The 23,496-nt window shown below is 44.3% G+C and overlaps 2 protein-coding genes across 4 annotated transcripts in view; one reads left to right on the plus strand and one right to left on the minus strand.

Annotated features, from left to right (window-relative positions):
• The window catches only part of SEC14L5 (SEC14 like lipid binding 5), a 38,380-nt gene extending 32,738 nt beyond the window's left edge, over nucleotides 1–5,642 (plus strand). For all 3 annotated transcript variants that reach the window (XM_075285408.1, XM_075285405.1, XM_075285406.1), the window contains exons 6-17: nucleotides 197–325; nucleotides 608–836; nucleotides 1,876–1,988; nucleotides 2,083–2,272; nucleotides 2,429–2,517; nucleotides 2,605–2,675; nucleotides 2,750–2,921; nucleotides 3,007–3,141; nucleotides 3,310–3,447; nucleotides 4,394–4,633; nucleotides 4,824–4,996; nucleotides 5,075–5,642. In XM_075285408.1, coding sequence (XP_075141509.1) covers nucleotides 197–325; nucleotides 608–836; nucleotides 1,876–1,988; nucleotides 2,083–2,272; nucleotides 2,429–2,517; nucleotides 2,605–2,675; nucleotides 2,750–2,921; nucleotides 3,007–3,141; nucleotides 3,310–3,447; nucleotides 4,394–4,633; nucleotides 4,824–4,996; nucleotides 5,075–5,177 — 1,782 coding nt within the window. In that variant the 3' untranslated portion in view covers nucleotides 5,178–5,642. The remainder of the gene's footprint in view (nucleotides 1–196; nucleotides 326–607; nucleotides 837–1,875; nucleotides 1,989–2,082; nucleotides 2,273–2,428; nucleotides 2,518–2,604; nucleotides 2,676–2,749; nucleotides 2,922–3,006; nucleotides 3,142–3,309; nucleotides 3,448–4,393; nucleotides 4,634–4,823; nucleotides 4,997–5,074) is intronic.
• Nucleotides 5,643–8,266: 2,624 nt separating this feature from the next.
• Nucleotides 8,267–23,101, minus strand: LOC142217214 (syntaxin-binding protein 4-like). Its single transcript, XM_075285404.1, has 22 exons — nucleotides 22,244–23,101; nucleotides 20,645–20,718; nucleotides 19,660–19,755; nucleotides 17,608–17,677; nucleotides 17,455–17,529; nucleotides 14,850–14,932; nucleotides 14,582–14,708; nucleotides 14,354–14,486; nucleotides 13,613–13,719; nucleotides 13,368–13,518; nucleotides 12,907–12,973; nucleotides 12,398–12,495; nucleotides 12,026–12,122; nucleotides 11,680–11,816; nucleotides 11,509–11,601; nucleotides 11,092–11,157; nucleotides 10,814–11,005; nucleotides 10,592–10,702; nucleotides 9,938–9,987; nucleotides 9,699–9,805; nucleotides 9,483–9,540; nucleotides 8,267–8,539 (listed from the first exon to the last, which is right to left on the minus strand). Exons 1-22 carry the CDS (start codon nucleotides 22,288–22,290, stop codon nucleotides 8,422–8,424), a joined length of 2,157 nt encoding a protein of 718 aa, XP_075141505.1. The 5' UTR covers nucleotides 22,291–23,101; the 3' UTR covers nucleotides 8,267–8,421.
• Nucleotides 23,102–23,496: the final 395 nt, after the last annotated feature.

Below are 23,496 nucleotides of genomic sequence, written 5' to 3' on the forward strand. Positions count from 1 at the left end.
GCAATATGTAAAATGTGCTGGGGTCCTCGGTAGAACGGGGGGGGGGGGGGGGGCTGAGATTTTTCAATCCTCCATCCTCATGAGAGCTGTGAACACCAGAATCATGTGCCGGATCGGTCACTCGGACATCATCTAGTTGGGGCTTTTCCATTCATTGACAGCAGGCGGAGATCATGACCCTGTTCTTGGGTTTTAGGTTCACCCCGACAATGAGGAGTGGACGTGTTTCGAGCAGTCGGCTTCTCTGGACATCAAGTCTTTCTTCGGTTTCGAAAGCACAGTGGAAAAGATTGCAATGAAGCAGTACACTGCCAACATAAAGAGGGTGAGTGCGCCCCCTATCAGCTGTATTACCAGTTAGATTTCAGGGCGAGGTCGCTGCTATTATAAAAAGTATCTCATGTCTCTTTCCATCCTGCCATATAGTTTTATATTGATCCCTATACAAAGCTGCACGTGAGTTTGAGCTCTTTCAACAGCTCCCCTAGTGGCCAAACCAGGCATTACAGTGCAATGGGGTAAATCGATTGGGATAATTTTAGGAATATTTTTCAGTGCCAATGTTAGGACTTCCATCGTATGTGACGGCCCCTGCGTGTAATTCCAGGGTAAGGAGGTCATTGAATTCTACCTGAATGAGCTGATATCTCAGGGCATCACTCACATCCCCCGATGGACCCCCGAATCGGCAGGAAGATATCAGCACGTCTCAAGGACTGCCACCAGTGGACATCTTTGTAGTACTGAGGCGCCCCCAGCTGAGGTGGAGGTATCATCTGCAGCAGTGCAGCTCCGAGGAGAGAGCGGAGGACATGGCCAGGCCCCGGAGCAGGACGGTAAGTCAGGAAGGAGGGGGCTGCGGTAACAGGTGAAACATCTATATACTGCACCCCTGTCTACCCTCCTCAGAGGTAACGGTATAGAAATTACATCTATATACCCCACCCAGGAAATATCTTTATAGAAACAACATCTATATACCCCACCCAGGAGGTAACTGTATATAAATGACATTATGTACCTCGTCCAGGAGGTAACTTTGTAGTAGCATCAACTGTATACCCTGTCCAGGAGGTACCTGGACGACTCTATATACCCCACCCAGAAGGTAACTGTATAGAGATATCATCTATGTACCCTGCCCAGGAGGTAACTGTATAGAGGTATCATCTATATACCCTGACCAGGAGGTAACATTATAGAAACATCATCTATATACCCCATCCAGGAGGTAACTGTATAGAGGTATCATCTATGTACCCCGCCCAGGAGGTAACTGTATAGAGTTATCATCTATATACCTGGCCCAGGAGGTAACTGTATAGAGGTATCATCTATATACCCTGCCCAGTAGGTAACTGTATAGAGGTATCATCTATATACCCCACTCAGGAGGTAACTGTATAGAGATATCATCTATATACCCCACTCAGGAGGTAACTGTATAGAGGTATCATCTATATACCCGGCCCAGGAGGTAACTGTATAGAGGTATCATCTATATACCCTGCCCAGTAGGTAACTGTATAGAGGTATCATCTATATACCCTGCCAAGGAGGTAACTGTATAGAGATATCATCTATATACCCCATCCAGGAGGTAACTGTATAGAGGTATCATCTATATACCCTGCCCAGTAGGTAACTGTATAGAGATATCATCTATATACCCCATCCAGGAGGTAACTGTATAGAGGTATCATCTATATACCCTGCCCAGTAGGTAACTGTATAGAGGTATCATCTATATACCCGGCCTCAGAGGTGACAACCCAATGTGTGACCAGGTGACAGAGAGGCAGCTCCATGACAGCTGATATGGCCGTCAGTGACTTGCAGGTCGTCCTCATACAATGTTTTGCCTTTCCGTACCAGGAGATAAGCTGGAGGCTGAGTATATTGAGCGCTATCTGGGGCACCTCACCCCCATGCAGGAGAGCGCACTCATCCACCTGCGACAATGGCTGCAAGAAACCCACAAGGGCAAGGTCAGTACTGGTCCGCACCCACAGCACCACCTGCCCCGAAATTCACCTCCTTCAGCCTAAACACACCATTATTGCTGACTGTTTCCTTCTGCAGATCCCCAAAGATGAGCATATCCTGCGATTCCTCCGGGCCCGGGACTTCAACATGGAGAAAGCTCGAGAGATGCTCTGCCAGTCACTGTCATGGCGCAAGCAGTACCAAGTGGACTACATCCTACAGACATGGCACCCGCCCTCAATCCTGGAAGAGTACTATGCCGGAGGATGGCACTACCATGACAGAGGTCAGTCTAGAGGTCATATTGACTACGGATGGGGGCGCTGTTGCATTGTTCTCTATGAACTTTGCTTCCTACCAGCAGTGGTGAAAAGTGGTACTGCAGGGGACTTAACGAAAAATAAATGCAAATATTTCATATGATACGACCATTTTCTTGTAGACGGTCGCCCTCTGTATATTCTGCGTCTGGGACAGATAGACACCAAGGGACTGTTAAAAGCAGTGGGGGAGGAGGCCATATTACGTCACGTGAGTGTTTGATATCATACAGGCTATATACTCCTCCATTATTCGGTATAGCGGCCCATGGTGAGACATATTCTCTGTATACCTCAGGTCCTGTCCATCAATGAGGAGGGGCAGAGACGTTGTGAAGAAAGCACCCACCTCTTCGGCTCCCCCATAAGGTTAGTAAGATATGGGGGGGTTGCGTTATATGATATAGTAGGAGCCACTCTCATCCTCCTCGTCTCCTCTTTAGGTCTTGGACCTGTCTTGTAGACCTGGAAGGGCTAAACATGAGACATTTGTGGAGGCCGGGGGTGAAGGCCCTGCTGCGGATCATTGAGGTGGTGGAGGCCAACTATCCCGAAACTTTGGGGCGGCTACTGATAGTCCGAGCCCCCAGAGTCTTCCCTGTCCTGTGGACACTGGTGAGATAACCTATACACCATATAATAAGCTGGGGTCTAGCCCATGGCCGCTCCGCAGCTTCCTCACCACCTCCTTGTCTTCTAGGTCAGCCCATTCATCAATGAGAATTCCCGACGCAAGTTCCTCATATACAGCGGCAACAACTACCAAGGCCTTGGTGGCATCTCCGATTACCTGGACAAGGAGATCATCCCAGATTTTCTTGGCGGAGAGTGCATGGTAAGGGGTTAAAGTACTAACATGGTAGTTGGTGTCTATAATTCCTGAGTCTCCCCCATGCTTTACACTGCAGCTTGTATTCACTAATGTGTCATCCATTAACTATAATGTTATGGTTTGGCGTTATATATCTGAGATGACGACTTACCTGTATATTGTACCTTGCAGTGTAACATTCCCGAGGGCGGCCTGGTGCCCAAATCACTCTACCAGACCGATGACGATGCCGAGACGTCTGATCATATCCGACTGTGGACAGAAACCATTTATCACTCTGCGTTTATCTATAAGGGGGCCCCACATGAGGTACGTGCACGGCGGGGGCCAAGTGGTGGCGGTTTCTGGCTGCACAAGAGATGTGTCATGAGGTCATGAGGTGTTATTTTACATAAGATCTGGAGCCAGGCGGAAATCTAAACCAGTTACGGGGCAAAGTGGCTGCGACACAAGTAATAAGGTTACCTAAATAATACCACCAAACAATGCCAAATAATGGCGCTATATGTGGTCCACATTGTATTGCCATATTCTACCTACATAATAGTATCATATAGTGCCCACATAATACTGCTCTATATAGAACACATAATACAATAGTTAAATGCCCATATAATACTGCCACCTAGTGCCCACACAGTACTGTTGTATATAGTACACATTGTACAATAGTTAAATGCCCATATAATACTGCCACCTAGTGCCCACATAGTACTGTTGTATATAATACACATTATACAATAAATGCCCATATAATACTGCCACCTAGTGCCCACATACTACTGTTGTATATAGTACACATTATACAATAGTTAAATGCCCATATAATACTGCCACCTAGTGCCCATATAGTACTGTTGTATATAGTACACATTATGCAATAGTTAAATGCCTATATAATACTGCCACCTAGTGCCCACATAATGCTGGTTTACTTTGCCTAAATAATACAGCCATTCTGTGCCCATATTATATATAGTACTGTTACATAGTCACACATACCTGTATAATACTGCTTACTACCTACATAATACTGGTTTATGTTGCCTAAATAATACAGCCATACAGTGACACTAGTATAATTGTGCTGAGTACTTCCATACTAGTGGCATATAATAGTGCTGAAATAATGCAGATATAAGACCGCCATAAGGCACCTGTGTAATTCTGTATTCCGTGTCATACAGCAAATGCAGGATAAGGGACAGCAGAGGCGGCAGACGCCATTAACCCTGCATCTCCTGGGTTCTTGCAGATCACCGCTGAAATCCTGGAGGTGGAGTCTGTCATCACCTGGGACTTCGACGTCCTGCGCGGAGATGTCGTGTTCAGCCTCTTCCATTCTAAGCGGGCCCCGGTGACCCATCAGAAGGATCCGGCGTCAGCCACAACTACCAGCAACAACGTGCAGCTCCTAGACAAGAACTGGGTCCTGGGGGTGGATTACAGGAGGGTGGAGGCGCCTCTGGTCTGCAGGGAAGGCGAGAGCATCCAGGTATACAGCTGAATACTTGGACCAGGTGCATTACCACATATAACCACTAGATGTCACTGATGTTATTGGCTACTGTAGGCTAAAGCAATGGCCTCCAGCTGTTGTAGGACTACAAGTCCCATCACATCCTGCAGTATACATGACACAGTGTATACAGGACATTACCCAGACTCCTCTTTGTTTTCCCCAGGGCTCTCATGTGACTCGTTGGCCCGGGTTCTATATTCTCCAATGGAGGATGCACAGCCCCTCCACCGGCTCCAGCATGGCCCGGGTGGACGACGTCCTGGCCTCCCTGCAGGGATCCAGTCACAAGTGTAAGATCATGTATTACTTCGAAGTCCTGGCGTCTGAAGATTTCAGGTAACTCATCCCATAGGTGGCGCTGTTTCTTATTCGCGTCAGCATAGGGACATCTTCACACCCTCTCTTCTCTTCTAGGGGGTCCATGTCCAGCCTGGAGTCTTGCAGCGGCTTCTCCCAGCTCAGTGGAGTCACCAACTCCTCAAATAAGTCTCACAGCAGCTCCATGATCTCCAGATAACATTGGGGGATGGGGGAGACCCTCATCTCCTCCACACGTGGACCTTATAATGGAGACACTGGAGGTTCCTCTGGCTTGGACATGTGGTTAGGAGAAGAGAAGCCACCACCTACAGAGACCTGTAGGCCCCCCGGGGGACGATCATCTAAACCAAATACACAGGAGTAACAGGGAACCAGTAACCCGAGAGCAGCTACAAGGTGTCAGGTGCCAGCAGCCGGGATCAGGTGCCGACACCTGGAGGAGAAGGAGAGACTCTTAAGGAGATGTGATGTGGGTGTGACATTACTACAGGGCTACGATGTGTGGGGTGACACCCCCGGGCTCCGGGGCCCCTCACACTACCAGCACTTTTGAACACGTTTGCCTTTATCGACTGACTAACTTATTTGCTGCGGCCTTTTGTGACTGAGCTCAGGCCAGTATTTCATAATGAAATAAACTCTTGCTAGATTGTTTGCCTGGTGTCCTGTCTTCCATGTGTGAAAGGGTTAAACCCATCCGTTATGACCTCCCCATGACAACACTTCCTGTCGCTGACAGTCATAGTGATCATAGTGACATATAGAAACCTATTAAATCCGGTTTCTGTAACTTCTTGTGGCTCTTTGATAACCTCGAGTTGTCATAGCACAGTGACAGGAAGTGTTGCCAGAGGGATGGCACAAAGCAGGCTTTAAAATAGATCATGTGATTTTTGTCGTCAGGATTTATAGTGGTCACCGATGTTGGACCTTTACTGGTCAGAATGTTTGACAAGCTAGAACATCCCCTTCAAGGAAACTATACATATAATGCTGCTTCTACCACCAACACCCATTGCAAAATATTATTTTAGATACATGTCTGTTCAGATGGAAACCTACTTTATGGGATGTAGCTGCTTGTGATCCTGCAGGTTCAGAGCTCAGGGGGTGTTCGCTATTTTCAGAGCTGCAGGTTCAGAACTTAATGGGATGCAGAGCTGAACAGTAAAAGAACAAGTACATGTTTCCTACTTACAGAGCTGCAGGTTCAGAGCCTAGTGCGGGTACTTTACTTGTGCAGCTGCTGGTTCAGAGCTCAATGGGAGTTTCCTATTAGCATAGCTGCAGGTTCAGATCTAAATGGATGTTCCCTACTTGTGCAGCTGCAGATTCTGAGCTTAGTGAGTGTTCCCTACTTGCAGAGCTGCAGGTTCAGATCTAAATGGATGTTCCCTACTTGTGTAGCTGCAGGTTCAGAGCTTAGTGGGCGTTTTTACTAGTTGTAGAGTTGCAGGTTCAGATCTCTATGGGTGTTCCCTACTTGTGCAGAAGCAGGTTCAGAGCTTAGTGGGTGTTCCCTACTTGTGCAGATGCAGGTACAGAGCTTAGAGGGTGTTCCCTACTTGTGCAGAAGCAGGTACAGAGCTTAGTGGGTGTTCCCTACTTGTGCAGATGCAGGTACAGAGCTTAGAGGGTGTTCCCTACTTGTGCAGATGCAGGTACAGAGCTTCGTGGGTGTTCCCTACTTCTGCAGATGCAGGTACAGAGCTTAGAGGGTGTTCCCTACTTCTGCAGATGCAGGTACAGAATTTAGTGGGTGTTCCCTACTTGTGCAGATGCAGGTACAGAGCTTAGAGGGTGTTCCCTACTTGTGCAGATGCAGGTACAGAGCTTAGTGGGTGTTCCCTACTTGTGCAGATGCAGGTACAGAGCTTCGTGGGTGTTCCCTACTTGTGCAGATGCAGGTACAGAGCTTAGAGGGTGTTCCCTACTTCTGCAGATGCAGGTACAGAATTTAGTGGGTGTTCCCTACTTGTGCAGATGCAGGTACAGAGCTTAGAGGGTGTTCCCTACTTGTGCAGATGCAGGTACAGAGCTTAGTGGGTGTTCCCTACTTGTGCAGATGCAGGTACAGAGCTTAGAGGGTGTTCCCTACTTGTGCAGATGCAGGTACAGAGCTTAGTGGGTGTTCCCTACTTGTGCAGATGCAGGTACAGAGCTTAGTGGGTGTTCCCTACTTGTGCAGATGCAGGTACAGAGCTTAGTGGGTGTTCCCTACTTCTGCAGATGCAGGTACAGAGCTTCGTGGGTGTTCCCTACTTGTGCAGATGCAGGTACAGAGCTTAGTGGGTGTTCCCTACTTGCAGAGTTGCAGGTTCAGGCATCTGTGGGTGTTCCCTATAAAGATGTTCCCTATTCCCTTCTCGCAGTTCTCTGACCTGTGTCACATTTCTTCTTCCTCCCTCTCTATTACTTACATGACATGTCAATGAATATGCATCTTGGGGAGCTATAACCTGCGGTGTGTGAGCCCAGTCCTGTCCTCAGTGCTATGGAGGTGACCAGTAAGCAGGTGAGTTATACATACAGGGTTTGTCTGTAACCAGGGGACTGCGGTTGCATCAGTTTAGAACACATAGTTTAGCATAGGAGCTGTATACACAAAACGGCAGTGGATTTAAGAGGTTTCCAAGGATGGACATACCCTTTAAGTACTAAAAGACTGTACTCTGATATATCCAGAGACCTCTCTGGCGTGATCGGTACGAGCTGCGACAGATTTCATCCCATGGATGGTTTATTTACAAGGAATTAGTGAAGTTTGTACAAAGAAAAATAAGAAAAGACAGAGATAATTTTCCCTTCAGTAGATCCTCGTGAGAAGGTGAATGAAGTGCTTACGTGGCGGTCCCAGGATGATGGGGGGGATAGTTGTGAGCGCTTATGAAGCTCCGATCAATCTGTACCGTAATAACTACGTCTGTAGGTCATGTGACTAGAGGTGTCGCACTATTGTGATCACTAGTGAGTTATCTGAATCCTGGTGCGCTCACAGGCTCCTCCCACAGAACAGGCTAAGAAACGATGAGGGTGATAGTACGTGTCGGCCTTTCCATCCTAACCCATCCTCCAATGATGTCTATGTCACCTCAAATCAAGAAATCCCCAGGCCTTAAGTTGTCTTCCTCGGAAAGCATGGTGGCAACCAAAATAGCCCCCACGGTGGGGTGATCCAGCTTTTCCATAATCCTGAATCACAGATCTTGCATCAAGAAAGCTGGGTGAGAATTCCTTTGGCTGCCGTATTGGTTTTCACTCAGCTTTCCCGGGGGTTTCTTTGGCTTTATGGGGATGCCGCCATCTTTCCCTCTGCTCTGATAGAAGGCGCGGTCATGTGACGTGAGAGTGTATTTGGCAATGACATGTGTCCACCTCCCTCCAACGTCTTGGAGGACGTCTCTCATTGGCAGGGCAGATACAGCGGGTTCCATTTTGGTTTATTTTGGTTTGTCCTTTGACCCTTTGGCTGCGCACAGAACGTCTTCACTACGGCTGAGGTTGTGCGTGGAGAGCGGCGATGGCGGGGAGGGCCAGCTCTGTTTTCGGTGTGAGGGTCTGTTGAGATAAAATGGGAGGAATGTAAAACGCTGATATCTAAGAAAATATAATATGTAATATAAAATAATCAAATATAATTTATAATAGATGAAAAATAAATAATGAAATATAATATGACAATAAATATCATCTATAATATATAACAAAAATAATCAAATATAATCTATAATATAGTCTATAACAAAATAAAATATAATCTAAACCATAACATAATGAAATATAATACATATTATCTCAAATAAAATATAATCTATCATTTAACATATAACAAAATAATAAAATATAAAATAATAAAATATGATAGAAAATAATAAAATATAATATAATTGTCATGTTCCCATCAGAACTGTCATAGGGACTTGCTCCTTTCATAGTCAAAATAAATCAATTTTCATAGACCTATGTATATAGCATCTAAATCCACGGATCCCGAACACACGGATGAAAACTCCTGTTATGTAGGCAAATAATGAAAAATTTCCCCTCAGAACTATCATAGGGACTTGTGTGCATCTCATAGCACCATTCTAATAGATCTTGATGCATAATATCAGAATAGAATTTGGATAAAGGTATCTGTATGTTGGATGTACAAACACATATATAATTGGAAATTTCCCTTCAGAACTATCATAGGGACATTCACTCCACTCCGCAGGATAAGTGCATCTATATAGACCTAGAGGCACAGTATCCACAAATACATAGATGAAGGTGTCTTCGTGTTTGATGTGCAACCCCATAGACAATTAGACATTTCCCTTAAGAACTATCATAGGGACTTTTGTGTCCCTCTTACAATAAGTCAATTTCCATCCATTTAGGTGATTAATATCCCAGAATGCAACGTGATGAGATTGTCTGCATGTTGGCTGTGAGAGAATGGCATAGGATTGGGAATTTTCCATCAGAACTACCATAGGAACCTAACTGTACTCACCCCGGTTGGTACGACGGTCGGTTGTACTTGTGAAAATCGCCACAGGAGAAGGGGCAGGCTGAAACAACAATTGGGACATTGGTTATATACAGGGATGGAGGACCTTTATAGCCTGCACTGTGTGGAGAGACTCCTGGGGGGCGGGTAGATCTTCTATTACAAGTTAAGCATGGGCGGGGTTATAGGTGGAGCTTACATTTGGTGTCTATAACTCACCTGTACATGACTCTAAGATATCAGTGACTTCGGTAACCAGCATTTGGGCAGAGGGCAGGCACACGTTCAGAGAGTTCTCGGCAGGACCGTCCTCTACAGCCCCATCTCTGAAAGAGACAGCGGCACTTAAAGAAGCAGCTTTTATATCATGGGGGGGTGGGGCTGTGGGCGGAGTCTACATTGTAGAAGATTATATTAGTAAAAAATAATTCCAAATATATTGTAGATTTCAGTCTTACCTTTTCTCAGCATTGAGCTGGAGGGAAGTTGATAATATTTTCTGGATTTTCTTTGGAAGGAAAAAACAGAATAACAGAAAAATCAATGTAATAAAACATACAGGGAGTACAGGATCAGGAACAGAACAGAGAGAGAGGAGCCATAAATAGGATCAAGAAAACAGAAACAAGCAGAGGCAGCAAACATGACCGGGAAAAAGCACTAGGAAACAGGACCAGGAAACAATCAACAAGCAGGATCTGTAAACAGGACTGGGGAAAAGAGCAATGACATGGGATCAGTGGACAGGATCAGGAAATAGTCAGGAAGCAGAATCTGGACTGGGGAAAAAGAGCAAGGACACAGGACCAGCGGACAAGATCAGGAAACAGTCAGTTCAAGTACATTATCAAGGACATTATCTCTCTCTCTCTCATTTTACATAGGTGTTTAGTAGGCGGGCTGTTCCTGGTGTGATGTCAGAGCTGTGCTGTGGGCTCCGAGCCAATCAGAAGGTTCTCACACAGCTGCTCCCTCTCCCCTCTCGCAGCATGCAGTCTACCAGTGAAATAGAGAATCTGCAGCTACATCCCCCTCCTATCCCTCCTCCCTGTTTTCTATTCACTATTTTACTACACATGGTATCTGCAATTTTTAGCGATGGAGATAAGTACCTGTACAAAGTTCAGTAACTTCTTATTGGACACCTCCAGATGTTTGCGGGTCACTTCAGATTTCCGCAGTTGACAATCAGACAGCGATAACCGTCTGTTCAGATCCATTCCCTGAAAGCAGAGACGGCACTGGTGAACTGCACTTACTGGTGCCCACTACTGGTTGAGTAGTACATTCACATTGGATGGATCATCTATGGGCACGTTTTCCTGGTTCCTCACCTCTTGGACCTCTATGGCCATCAGCTTCTTCTTCCCTGACATCTGACTCTTGAGTTCAGAGATTTCAGTCTCCAGAAGGTGAATGACTTCCTCGTAGTCGTGCTCTGCACTGTGTGCTTGGCGCTGTGCCAGTCCTGCTACTTGCAGCTTGTTCAGTAGACATCGGTTCTCAGATAGAAGTCCCATCACTTTCTGCAAAATATCGAGACGTATTTGTGACATTCCCACTGATGTCATCTCTGAATCCTACTGTGCCAGGTTTAGAACATTTCACCCACCTGGCTTATTTTCTGAAGTTCTTCTTCTGTTTCTTTCTTACTCGATTCTGCCTCTCGAAGTAGAACCTGCCAAATCCAAGACACAAAATATAAGCGGCATCTACAAAGTCCTCAACTTGGACTTCAAAAATTGTTGCACATAGACTCTTCTCCAACCATTAAAAAATGATCTCCTCCCAAAACTTTGACGTGAAGGACCAAAACATCAAGGTCTCTTTAGAATATAGGTATGGAAGCCAAGTATCACCTGACTGCAACTTTGTCATGTTTTGGCCAGGTTGAGAACCCAGACACATAAGCTTGGAAGAGATGAAAGTGAAAGATGGCTAGAATCTAGATAACTGGAGAACATGGGAAAATTCTGGAGGAACCTAAGGTCAATAGTTCTGGAGGACAACGACAACTTGTGTTACCCACCTTAAGCCGCCGCACCTCCTGCTTCAGCTCTGACACTTCATCTTGCAGTTTCTCCAGATCTAAGTTATCGAAGAACCCTGGAACATCCAACTCCTACAGAAGGAAGATGGTGAAGGTCAAAGATGATAGGAGGACACAAGGCAGAGCTGAGGTAGTTGGATAGACTCTTACCTTGGTGATCGGAGAATGGAATGCACACGTGTCCAGCAAATTGGCCGCTTCGTAATGGGTGAAGAGTATAGAGCTGGAGTCAAGACCAGCATCTTCTAGTTCATCTTGTAGACAGTCACGGAGAGCTTGCAGGATATCTAAAGGAAGGAGGTATGACAGCAATCCTTGAGCCAATGAGATCAATGGTAACAGCAACACAAAGTAGTTCAGGAGTAGAGGATACTGATATTGGGGGAGGACTTGAGAAGAGTTATGAGGTTTGGATGGGCTGAAGATATCAGAGGTCAGAGACTGAGAGCTACATAATGGAAGTAGCATGGTCCTCCTGAAGAGCGGTCAGACCCACCTCCGTATGCCACGGTGCCCTGGCAGTCTGTGATCAGACTCTGGTGGAGCTCTCTCCTCTTCTCATCGGAGACTTCCATCCCAAGGAACTGCAGGATCTGCAAAGCCAACAAAGCAATGACTACCAAGTCAAGTAAAGAAACCATCATGTCTTCTACTCCAATCACATCTAAATCTGCGAAACAACATGCCCTACACTACCGAACACATTCAGCAGAGGGCACTGCTGAGCTCTAGCAGCTCTAATCATCAGAATTATAAATGCAGCTCTGGATGTGACTGGAGTATAAGATATGACGTAACTCAAGATCATTCCACCATACTGTATATGTAAATGGCCGCGGACAGTCCACATAGTGCAGGGGGCACTTACCAAATCCAGCTTTTCCTCTTTGATACGGACATGGGGATCTAAAGAGACTTTTTGCTTGTTCCCTGAAGATGTCCTGTGATTTGGCGGAGACTCTGGAACTGCAATGTAAGGGAATATACAGGTAGTGTGTAGGAGTCGCTGCCGGGCTCATGGGCCTCCTTATTGTATAATAACACACCGCTACTATACATAGCACATGATAAGTGGGGGCCCTTTGGTCGTATCAGGGCCCAAGAGCTTCTAGTTAAGCCTCTGCCTATGTAATAGGACCCCTAGGTCCACCATCAGCACTGGGCCCATAATTGTGGGGTGAATGATATTCTTTGATATGGTGCCCTATGCCTTTAAAGACCCAGTCAGAGAGGTGGGGCTTAAAGAAAAGGGGTGGGGCTTATGTAGCATGCTATTCTGGTAGAGCAGCGGGTAATGGACTGGTCTGCAATATTTTCCATGATGAAGACATCGCAATGAGACCCATGAGACAAATGACATAACCATTATAGGCTTACCTGATATGGTAAGTTCGGGGGGGCAGATATCAGGGGAGGAGGAAGGCACGTTGTTTTCATGTCGGCACTGAAAAACAAATATATTATAGTTACCTACATTATACATAGATATCAATTCACACATCACATCTGATCTACTGCCTGGTGGAGGGAGGCATTTAGTAAAGAACCGTTATCTCAGGGGGGAGGGGGGGACATGGACGCCTGGTGGTTAAGAGCAGGAACAGCAGTCTCAAAGATCAGATCACAACAGAGGTTCCAGCATATAAATGGTTACAGTCACTTGGATTGATCCTTGGCAGCAGGCACCCGGCTCTGTCTCTAGCCTGACTCTGTACAGCTGCCTCCTAACAATTTCTGGCCTTCAACTTGCCTATGGTTCTGACTGACCGACCTGACCCCGCGCGGCAAAGTTTGTCTTTGGTGATAAGGTTATGATTTTGAACCCTTTGACCTCTCACCTCTGGAGACCGGACGTGGACCTTAAGTCTGCAGGGGGCCAGTCCATTTCCAATAATCCTATGCTGCATTGAGGAAGAACAACCGGATCCGGAGACACTGGGCCTTCGGCTTGTATTTGGTATGAAGGACACGTCCGTGCAGCTGTCCTGTCTTAGGAGAAAGATGTGAAGACCTCAAGGTCATGGCCTCCATATATTCAACATAATCCACTATCTTAGCCCGAGGTCATGGCCCCTGTACTCACCTGAACCGGGCCCTGGCCAGGATCCTTTTGGCTTCTTCATTAGTGACTCCGATCATGGAGTCTTTGTTGATGGACAGTAGTTGGTCCCCCGATCGTAGCCGTCCATCCTGGAAGGTGTCAAGTTAGTGTCAAGTCAGCATTTGGAGCATGTGCATTACGGCTTTCTTCATGCCCCAATTCAGAAAAATGGAAAAGATAAAGAAGTCTCTGAAGTGAAGTGAAGTCCTTTGACCGCTTAGGTAGTCCTTAACTTTGGGTTAGTCTTTAACCCTAAGATTAGATAGAGCTTTCTCAAAAGTTAGGCCTGGCTCTAACCTAAGTTAGTCTTTAAGTCTAGGTCAATGTATAACCCCAAGGTTGTTCCCAACCCCTGGATGTAACTTTAGCTTGAGAGGTTCTTAAATACCCGGGTCTGGCTTTAATCCTAAGCTCCACTCGTTCTGGCACAGTAGGAATTTTTCCTCTAGTCCTCAATGTTCCTAAGAAATCAATGCTGTTAGATTTGGTGCCTGTTCTGTCAGGAGGGCAGTGTCAGGCAAGGGGGTGTGACTCTGAGCTCTGACACCAGCTGCCTCTGACTGTAGCTTAAATAGCACATCAGGAACCAAAACTAACAGCACTGATAGCTCAGGAATGGTGGGGACTAGAGGGAGAATTACAACTGTGCTGGAATCAGCACATCGCAGTGATCTCTGTCGTCCTCATGTGTTTAAAGGTTACTAGTGACTTCAGCCTCCTTACCCGAAAGCTATCTCCATCCTGTAGCACCTCCTGCACATAGACCATAGGTCCCTCCTGCCGATTGGAGCCTCCGCCGATCACCAACCCCAGTCCTGTAGACTTCAGTATGGAAATATTCTGGACTCCTAAGTCACTGATGTAAGAGTAGAAGTAAATTGATGTCATCAGTCATGATGTCACTAGTCTTCTGCATCCTGATGTATTGTATCTTGTTGCTATGTACAGTACCTTGCTGTAGAGTATGAAGACACTCCGCTGCTTCCACCAAATTGGCTGTGGGAACTGGCAGGACTTAGAAGCAATGGACTCTGAGAACGGGAGGAGGACTCTGAAGATGTGCTCTCCAGGTACCGGCCTGCAACAGATAGGACAAGAGTAATGGAGGCTGAAAAGTGACAACTACAGATCTGAGCAAGAAAAGAGATCTCAAACAATCATAGTCCCCAATTGTAAAGATGATTCCAAATATCTCCAGGATATCTGGTGTCATACTCACTGCCATGCATTATGGGGGAACTCCGGGACGATCCAGTATCACTATGAGAGCTGCATTTCTCCAACAGTTCTGAGAATTCCTTCCTGAAACATAATATACAATACAGAGAATCTGTATACTACTATAATACTGCTCCTATATACAAGAATATAACTACTATAATACTGCTCCTATGTACAAGAATATAACTACTATAATACTACTCCTATATACAAGAATATAACTACTATAATACTACTCCTATATACAAGAATATAACTACTATAATACTACTCCTATATACAAGAATATAACTACTATAATACTACTCCTATATACAAGAATATAACTACTATAATACTACTCCTATATACAAGAATATAACTACTATAATACTACTCCTATATACAAGAATATAACTACTATAATACTACTCCTATATACAAGAATATAACTACTATAATACTACTCCTATATACAAGAATATAACTACTATAATACTACTCCTATGTACAAGAATATAACTACTATAATACTACTCCTATGTACAAGAATATAACTACTATAATACTGCTCCTATGTACAAGAATATAACTACTATAATTCTGCTTCTATATACAAGAATATAACTACTATAATACTGCCCCTATGTACAAGAATATAACTACTATAATACTACTCCTATATACAAGAATATAACTACTATAATACTACTCCTATGTACAAGAATATAACTACTATAATACTGCCCCTATATACAAGAATATAACTATTATAATACTGCCTCCTATGTACAAGAATATAACTACTATAATACTACTCCTATGTACAAGAATATAACTACTATAATACTGCCCCTATATACAAGAATATAACTATTATAATACTGCCCCCTATGTACAAGAATATAACTACTATAATACTACTCCTATGTACAAGAATATAACTACTATAATACTACTCCTATGTACAAGAATATAACTACTATAATACTGCTCCTATGTACAAGAATATAACTACTATAATACTACTCCTATGTACAAGAATATAACTACTATTATACTGCTCCTATGTACAGGAATATAACTACTATAATACAGCTCCTATGTACAAGAATATAACTACTATAATACTACTCCTATGTACAAGAATATAACTACTATAATACTACTCCTATGTACAAGAATATAACTACTATAATACTGCTCCTATGTACAAGAATATCACTACTATAATACTACCTCCTATGTACAAGAATATAACTACTATAATACTGCTCCTATGTACAAGAATATAACTACTATAATACTACCCCCTATGTACAAGAATATAACTACTATAATACTACTCCTATGTACAAGAATATAACTACTATAATACTGCCCCTATGGAAAGGATTCTATATTATATACATGGCGTGGCCTCCATTACTGCGCTTGCTCTACTTCTCAGGACGTGGCAGGAGATATATTTATGACCTCAGTACATCTGTCAGCAGAATGGTGCAGGCAGAGCGGATTATACCCCAGGGGGTCAGCCTGCCTCTAGGATAATGGCATTCTGAGTTTATCCCATATTACCCCGTAGATAATGACCGCTTCACCCTCTTTACTTTTTAGCTCTTTGTCTTCTGCAGGATTTACCTTCTACATAAGTAAATAAAAAAAATTTGTGACTCTTTAAAATTTGGCATAAATCGTGCGGAACTAGCATGTAAATGCTGATGTGGATTGATCCTTATGGGTCAGAACCAGGGGCCACAGGTTAATGAGAAGGTCTCCAACACCTGCCCAGGGTTATAGTCATGTGACATATTATAGGTTTAAAGAGGCCATCAGTTTGACATGAGGAGTGAAGGCCAGAGGTTTACCTTAAGACATGGAGCCTTCAGACGGTAGACATGAGATCTTATGTGTTTGGCACCCGTGAACAGGCGCCAGCTTGGGCGCAGATGGCAACCTAAATAAAGGTACAGCTCACAAGATGGAGGGTATTAGATGCCCATCCTCTAATAAATCTGCAAATCCATGACTCTATGACCCCAGAAGAGAGTCGTCCTGCTGTGCTACATCTACCTTTAAGGGCATGAGTTATCTCAGCTTAATTCAAGCTCCAAGCTTCACTAATATGATGGTGTCATTAAAGGGATTGTCTCATAAGGACATCCAATGTCATCACATAGGTGGTCAGCCAATTTCGGACCCCTTGTCTATAGACATCAGACCAAGAGCTTCTACACATTAGCTCCCACTTACGTGGTAAAGCAATGTAATACTACCTCCGCCCTGTAGAGGCAGACTAGAGTCTGGGTCATAGCAATCACTCAATCACTGATCTCCACAAAAACATCTCAATCGGTTGAACTTGATCATGTTTGGCCAATGACTATCATCTCCATTAGGTAGCCATTTTTTCTCTTGACTACTGTGGTGTAGGTCATACACTTGAAATAAAATTTGTAAAACATTTTTGAGGCCTACCAACAATCTTGAAATTTAAGGCCATGGCCTTCTGACCATGGTTTAAAGGATAGCTCCAAACATCCCATCTGATCACACCAAGAACCTCCTGGAGGACATCTATAGAAAGGATAACCCATCCAAAAAAAAACCCAAAACTTTAATACCTGGCCTCCTCATCCCGGGCAATGAGAAGTCGCATGTAGCCAGTAGCAGATGCCATTCGTAAAACGTCCACAGCTCTGTGGAGAAAGAGTAAGAGAAGTCCTACATCTGGATGCAAGGATTAGCGACCTGTCCATTTTTTTGCTATAAGTTACCTGTCATTCGAGACACCAAGCAAACTTTCGCCATTCACCTCCAGGATCTGATCTCCCGGTTGTAAGCGTCCTTAAGAAATTGTAAATTAAAGACATTATAGTGGCATGGAAATATCTTATACAACCCTAAGAACCTTCTAAATTATGGATCCTAGGTAAAGAATGGACCAGGGTATGTGGTTGGCTGAAGGACATAAAAGACATTGCTGGAATACTATTACTGGCCAGTATGGCCTCCACCATTACAGGACACGAATGGATGAAGTACAGGACATGGTTGAAAACCAGTACAAGACACTACCAGGTGGGTGAAGGTGATGGAGAAGACCAGTAATGGACATTGTTAGCTGAAGGTGATAGAGAAAACTGGTACTGGAGACTGCTGGCTAGAGGTGATGGAGAAGACCATACAGGACGCTGCTCATTGAGGATGATCAAGGAGCATGGAGTATAGAACGCTACTAGATGAGAGTGATGGAGGAGACCAGTATAGGACACTGCCAGCTGAAGGTCATGGAGTGGGCTAGTAATGGACACTACTAACTGAAGATGGTGGAATGGTCTACTTCTGGGTGGAGGTAAATGAAACCAGCACTGGACACTGATAGCTGGTGACAGAAGAAACAAGAACAAGAATACGTTTGCCTGATGTTGTGGAGGAGACCAGTACTGTACACAGCTGACTGAAGGCGATGGAGAAGAAACTACAAGATACCACGGGTAAGTTCACACAGAGTTTTTTGGTCAGGGTTTTGGCATTGTCAAAACCAGACCGGAAAACGCGTGAGAGGTTTCCTGAGGCGTTTATTGTCATTTGAAGCGTTTCCTGAAGTGTTTTTCGAGGAGTTTCCTGATCCGTTTCCTCTTGGGATGTGGTCATGAATTATATTTAAAAATAAACCGCCTGGCGTTTCCTGATCTGTTTTTTTCCAAAAACACTTCAGGTTCCGTTTCAGGTTTCTGACCAAAAAACGTGAGCAGGAAAAAATGGCTCACATTGACTTGCATTGAAGCTGTGAGCCGGAAAACGATTAGGCTTCAAAAAAGAATGAACATTTCGCTTCTTTTTTGCCGCTAGCGGAAAAGACTCAGAAGCGTTTTGTATACTTTGAATGGTGAGGCGTTTTTTGGTTCAGGGTTTGGAGGCGGATTTCTGCCAAAACCCTGACCAAAAAACTCTGTGTGAACTTAGCCTAATAGTTGAAGATGATAAAGAATACTAGTACTGGACAATGCTTGGTGATGGAGGGGACCAGTATAGGACATTGCTGACTGGAGGTGATGGAGAAGACCAGTAACGAACATTGTTGGTTGAAGATGATGGAGGAGATCAGTAATGAACACTGGTGATGGAGGAGACCACTATAGGACACTGCTTGGAGATGGAGGAGACCAGTATAGGACAATGCTTATAGATGGGGAGACCAGTATAGGACAATGCTTGGAGATGGAGGAGACCAGTATAGGACACTGCTTGGAGATGGAGGAGACCAGTATAGGACAATGCTTATAGATGGGGAGACCAGTATAGGACAATGCTTGGAGATGGAGGATACCAGTATAGGACAATGCTTGGAGATGGAGGAGACCAGTATAGGACAATGCTTATAGATGGGGAGACCAGTATAGGACAATGCTTATAGATGGGGAGACCAGTATAGGACAATGCTTGGAGATGGAGGATACCAGTATAGGACAATGCTTGGAGATGGAGGAGACCAGTATAGGACAATGCTTGGAGATGGAGGAGACCAGTATAGGACAATGCATGGAGATGGGGAGTTCAGTATAGGACACTGCTTGGAGATGGAGGAGACCAGTATAGGACAATGCTTGGAGATGGAGGAGACCAGTATAGGACAATGCTTATAGATGGGGAGACCAGTATAGGACAATGCTTGGAGATGGACAGATGGTAGAGACGAGTATCAGTATGATGATGGAATGAACCAACATGAAACACTTCTGGGAGAAGGAGCCATATGGGAAGATTGGACGATGTTAGCTGAAGGTGATAGAAGAGACAAGTACAAGAACCAAACATTGTCTTACCATCAGAATAGGCCACTCCACCAGGAAGGATTCTTTTCACATAAACTCCATACTCTTCTCTGCAGAACTCCCGTAATCCTCCAATTACCTTAATGCCTGTAAGACAAATTCCCGAATTAGGATCTGGGTCATAATAAGAATCATCATCTTCAGATGTCTTCTATGATAGATAGATAGATAGATAGATAGATAGATAGATAGATAGATAGATAGATAGATAGATAGATAGGAGATAGATAGATAGATAGGTATGAGGTAGATGGATAGATAGATAGATAGATAGATAGATAGATAGATAGATAGGAGATAGATAGATAGATAGATAGATAGATAGATAGGAGATAGATAGATAGATAGATAGATAGATAGATAGATAGATAGATAGATGATAGATAGAACAGAATAACAATGAACAGAATAATTTTAGAATAGCTGGCACTTTTTCCGGGAATTAATGGGTTAACCCCCCCCTCCCCCTTCGGCTCTTCCTCTGATTTCTATATCTCATTTTCATTCTCCCATCACTGACTCAATTGAAGTAATGGTCTCATATTTCCCCAACAATCCCACAAATCCTCTTAGGGAGGGGGGCGCTAAATCCTGTCTGATTACAGTGAGGGGTGATTGCTTTACATGACGGGCACTGGAAACCCCAATCCTGCTCATAATATGGAAACGCCCATTTTTCAAGGGCAGTGTGATCTATCAGCGGATTAAGCGGCTTCTAATGCGCCGCTGGACTGTGGTGGACGAGTTCATGGGATCGCTACAGCCACTTTTCCATTACAGTCATAGACCAGCTAAGCCCATAGGAGAAGTTAATGAGCTTTCTTACTCCATCTCTTTAACTGTTCTGCTGGTGTGTCAGTCTTTACTATAGTTCTGGTATTCCATTCATTAGCCTGGAATCACCTCCAAATGATAGGTGATTATCATCAGTAATTATACCTCTAGAGTTTAGGATAATATAGTGTTAATACATCACCCAGTCCATTGATGCAGTCATTGAATTCCATGCAGTAAACGGTTCGATCCATTCCGTAAGGACCCATTAATGTCCTGGAAACACAGAACCAATAGTGAGTCGGGGCAGCAGCTCTCCCTACATAACCTAATGGATCTGAATAGGACCCGGCTCAGTGGAAACAAACAACAAAACATAGGGGGATACTGAAAGGAGACGTGGACCTAAAGACAAGAAGAAACCTTGTTCATAGGTTCCCCTGTAGCCGAATTAAATTTTGTGCCCTTTAAAGAGGACATTTCATCACCTCTACCAACTCCGGCGCTTTGCATCCTTCAATAGACGCCCCTCCGCTGATTCTGGCACAGTTGGAATTTTTTCCCCAGCCCCCACCATTCCTGAGCAATCATTTCTGTTAGTTTCAGCACAATTACTTTACGTTCTCTACTGTAAGGTGATGGTCCTAGGATGGAGCAGGTAGTCTGGGACCGCCCACCTGCCAGTAGGGAGCATAATTGTGCAGAAGCTAATAGAAGTGATTGCTCGGGAATGGTGGGAGCTAGAGAAAAAATTCCAACTGCTCCAGAATCAGTAGAGCGGTGCCTATTAAATTATGCAAAGAGCTGGAGGAGGTGCTGAAAAGTCCTCTTTAAGAAGGATAGACAACCCATTTGCAATCTGGATTTCCCCTATAAGTTGCTCACAAGTGATCACCGTCTGTCCATATGTTTTGCTGAGACAAACTGCAAAAAAATCAGTGCCCCTATAGGGAAGTCAAGGCAGTGCAGGGAATCAGTGGTTTGGTGTGGTTAACTAGAAGGGACAAATCATGGCTATGGGGTCTGAACTGCCACCACTAGGGGGAGCACTCTGTTCAATACTAGCTGTATATATTGACATGTTCTTAGCTCCACCTAGTGGAGACTTTATCATTTGACATTAGATTTGGGCTTCTATGTCCACCTCTTATATGTATATCCTAGGAAGCGAATCAGCTCAACATTATGGCCCTAAAACACGAAGTACATAAGATAATGGGAATGGATGTCCACTCTGTGATGGGATTATTATTTGGTATCCATTTCACCCTGTGTTCTATAGACCATAATACCCCTAAAAATGTGAATCCATGAACAAACATAGCTCTGACTCTAAACTGAGCCACATGTAAATTTTAACTCTTTTCTGTCCATCCATCCAAGCCAGGATTCGGATCCCACGGTGCATCCCTCATATTACAGATGGATATATACTATAACAACCCCATGGATATAAACACTATTGGATATGAAAGAGTTAAAAAAATCTGGAAATCTCATCACATTGTGCTTTTATCTTTTTCCCGTCCATCCATCATGGCACCCCCTACATCCCAGAATGACATATATACTATAATAACCGCTTCTGCTTGTAAACGAAGCAACATCTGGGAACGAAAGGGTTAAAAGAAAATTCATGGAAATCTCATCACATTGACCTTTTAACTCTCTCCTGCCCAGGTTGATTACATAGATCAGAGTATCACGGCTTGGAGCAGATGTGACCGCCATGACCTTCGCTTCACTATCCCAATCCCAAACATCTGCTGCCCGGAGTCTATAGGATCCGGCGCCCGCTCACCTGCTGATCATCATGGCTCCTTTACAGAACACGGACACGGACGGCATCCTCCTGGAGTGTGCGTGATGTGACTGGGGACATGAACAGGGACAAATGGGATAGGAGAGGGTGACCGGCCCCGTATGGGCAGAGGAGGGCTTATCATGTGATACCGTAGTGAAAGCTATCTCTCAGCGACCACCCCTTGGCACTAAATGGGTCACTGAAGACCCGAGTCTCATTTAATCTATGCCAGTTAGCTGAGTGTGCAGCCAGAGGCTTTTCTATGTGAAGTCAGCTTGAAGTTACAGCTTATCCGACAACTGCCACGAAATACATATCATTTCTGGCCACTGCGGCTGACACCGCGCCCTGGCAATGCTGGGGGCAGGGGCTCAAATCTGACAACTTCTGGATGGAGATTGGATATCTTCCCCCAGTTCAGGCGAACGTCCTGACACTCTGAATATGAGAAACTCGCTTGGTTACATCCAATGACTGTACCATACTATTTTATAATAATGATACCACCATACAGTGCTTAAATAATACTACAATACACTGCCCAAATATCATCATCATACACTATCCAAATAATACAAGCATGTAGTCTCGAAGTGATACTGCTAGACTGTCCTGAACTAATACCACAATACAGTAGCAGAATTATATCCCCTAAGAGGGAGAAATAAAACTGTCATACAGTTCCCAAATAATACCACCATAGAGTAGCCAAATAATACAAGCATGTAGTCCCCATGTGATTCTATTAAACTGTCCTGAACTAATACCAGAATACAGTGCCAGAATTACATCTCCTCGAAGGGAGAAATAAAACCATCATACAGTTCCCAAATAATACCGCCATAGAGTATCCAAATAAGACAAGCATGTAGTCCCCAAGTGATTCTATTAAACTGTCCTGAGCTAATACCAGAATACAGTGCTTGAACTCCACTCCCTAGGAGGTAGAAATAAAGCCACCATACAGATCCCAAATAATACCGTGATAGATAGGGTTGAGCTGATCTTGAGATTTCAGGATCGATTTTAAAATCCGATTTCCGATCATTTTCCAGCCGATCCCGATTGTGAAATTTGCTCGATCGCTGATCCAGATCCGATCTTTCCCGATCTCGATCGCTCAACCCTAGTCAATGCTTCTCTATGGGAAAAGTCACTTTTGGGGTTGAGCCGATCTTAAAATTTCAAAATCCAATTTCCGATCATTTTCTAGCCGATCCCGATCGCGATTGTGATATTTGCTCGTTCGC

The sequence above is a fragment of the Leptodactylus fuscus genome, chromosome 8 (assembly GCF_031893055.1).
Source record: "Leptodactylus fuscus isolate aLepFus1 chromosome 8, aLepFus1.hap2, whole genome shotgun sequence".
Classification (NCBI taxonomy): Eukaryota; Metazoa; Chordata; class Amphibia; order Anura; family Leptodactylidae; genus Leptodactylus; species Leptodactylus fuscus.

What these genes read in the sequence shown, in the direction of transcription:
- LOC142217214 (XM_075285404.1), bottom strand. Translation starts at nt 22,290, where the DNA reads ATGCCGTCCGTGTCCGTGTTCTGTAAAGGAGCCATGATGATCAGCAG. An exon ending in AAGAGGAAAAGCTGGATTTG is followed by an intron (nt 12,123 to 12,397) that starts GTAAGTGCCCCC and finishes TTGGCTTTGCAG; the next exon opens with ATCCTGCAGTTCCTTGGGAT. An exon ending in AGGAGGTGCGGCGGCTTAAG is followed by an intron (nt 11,158 to 11,508) that starts GTGGGTAACACA and finishes TGGATTTGGCAG; the next exon opens with GTTCTACTTCGAGAGGCAGA.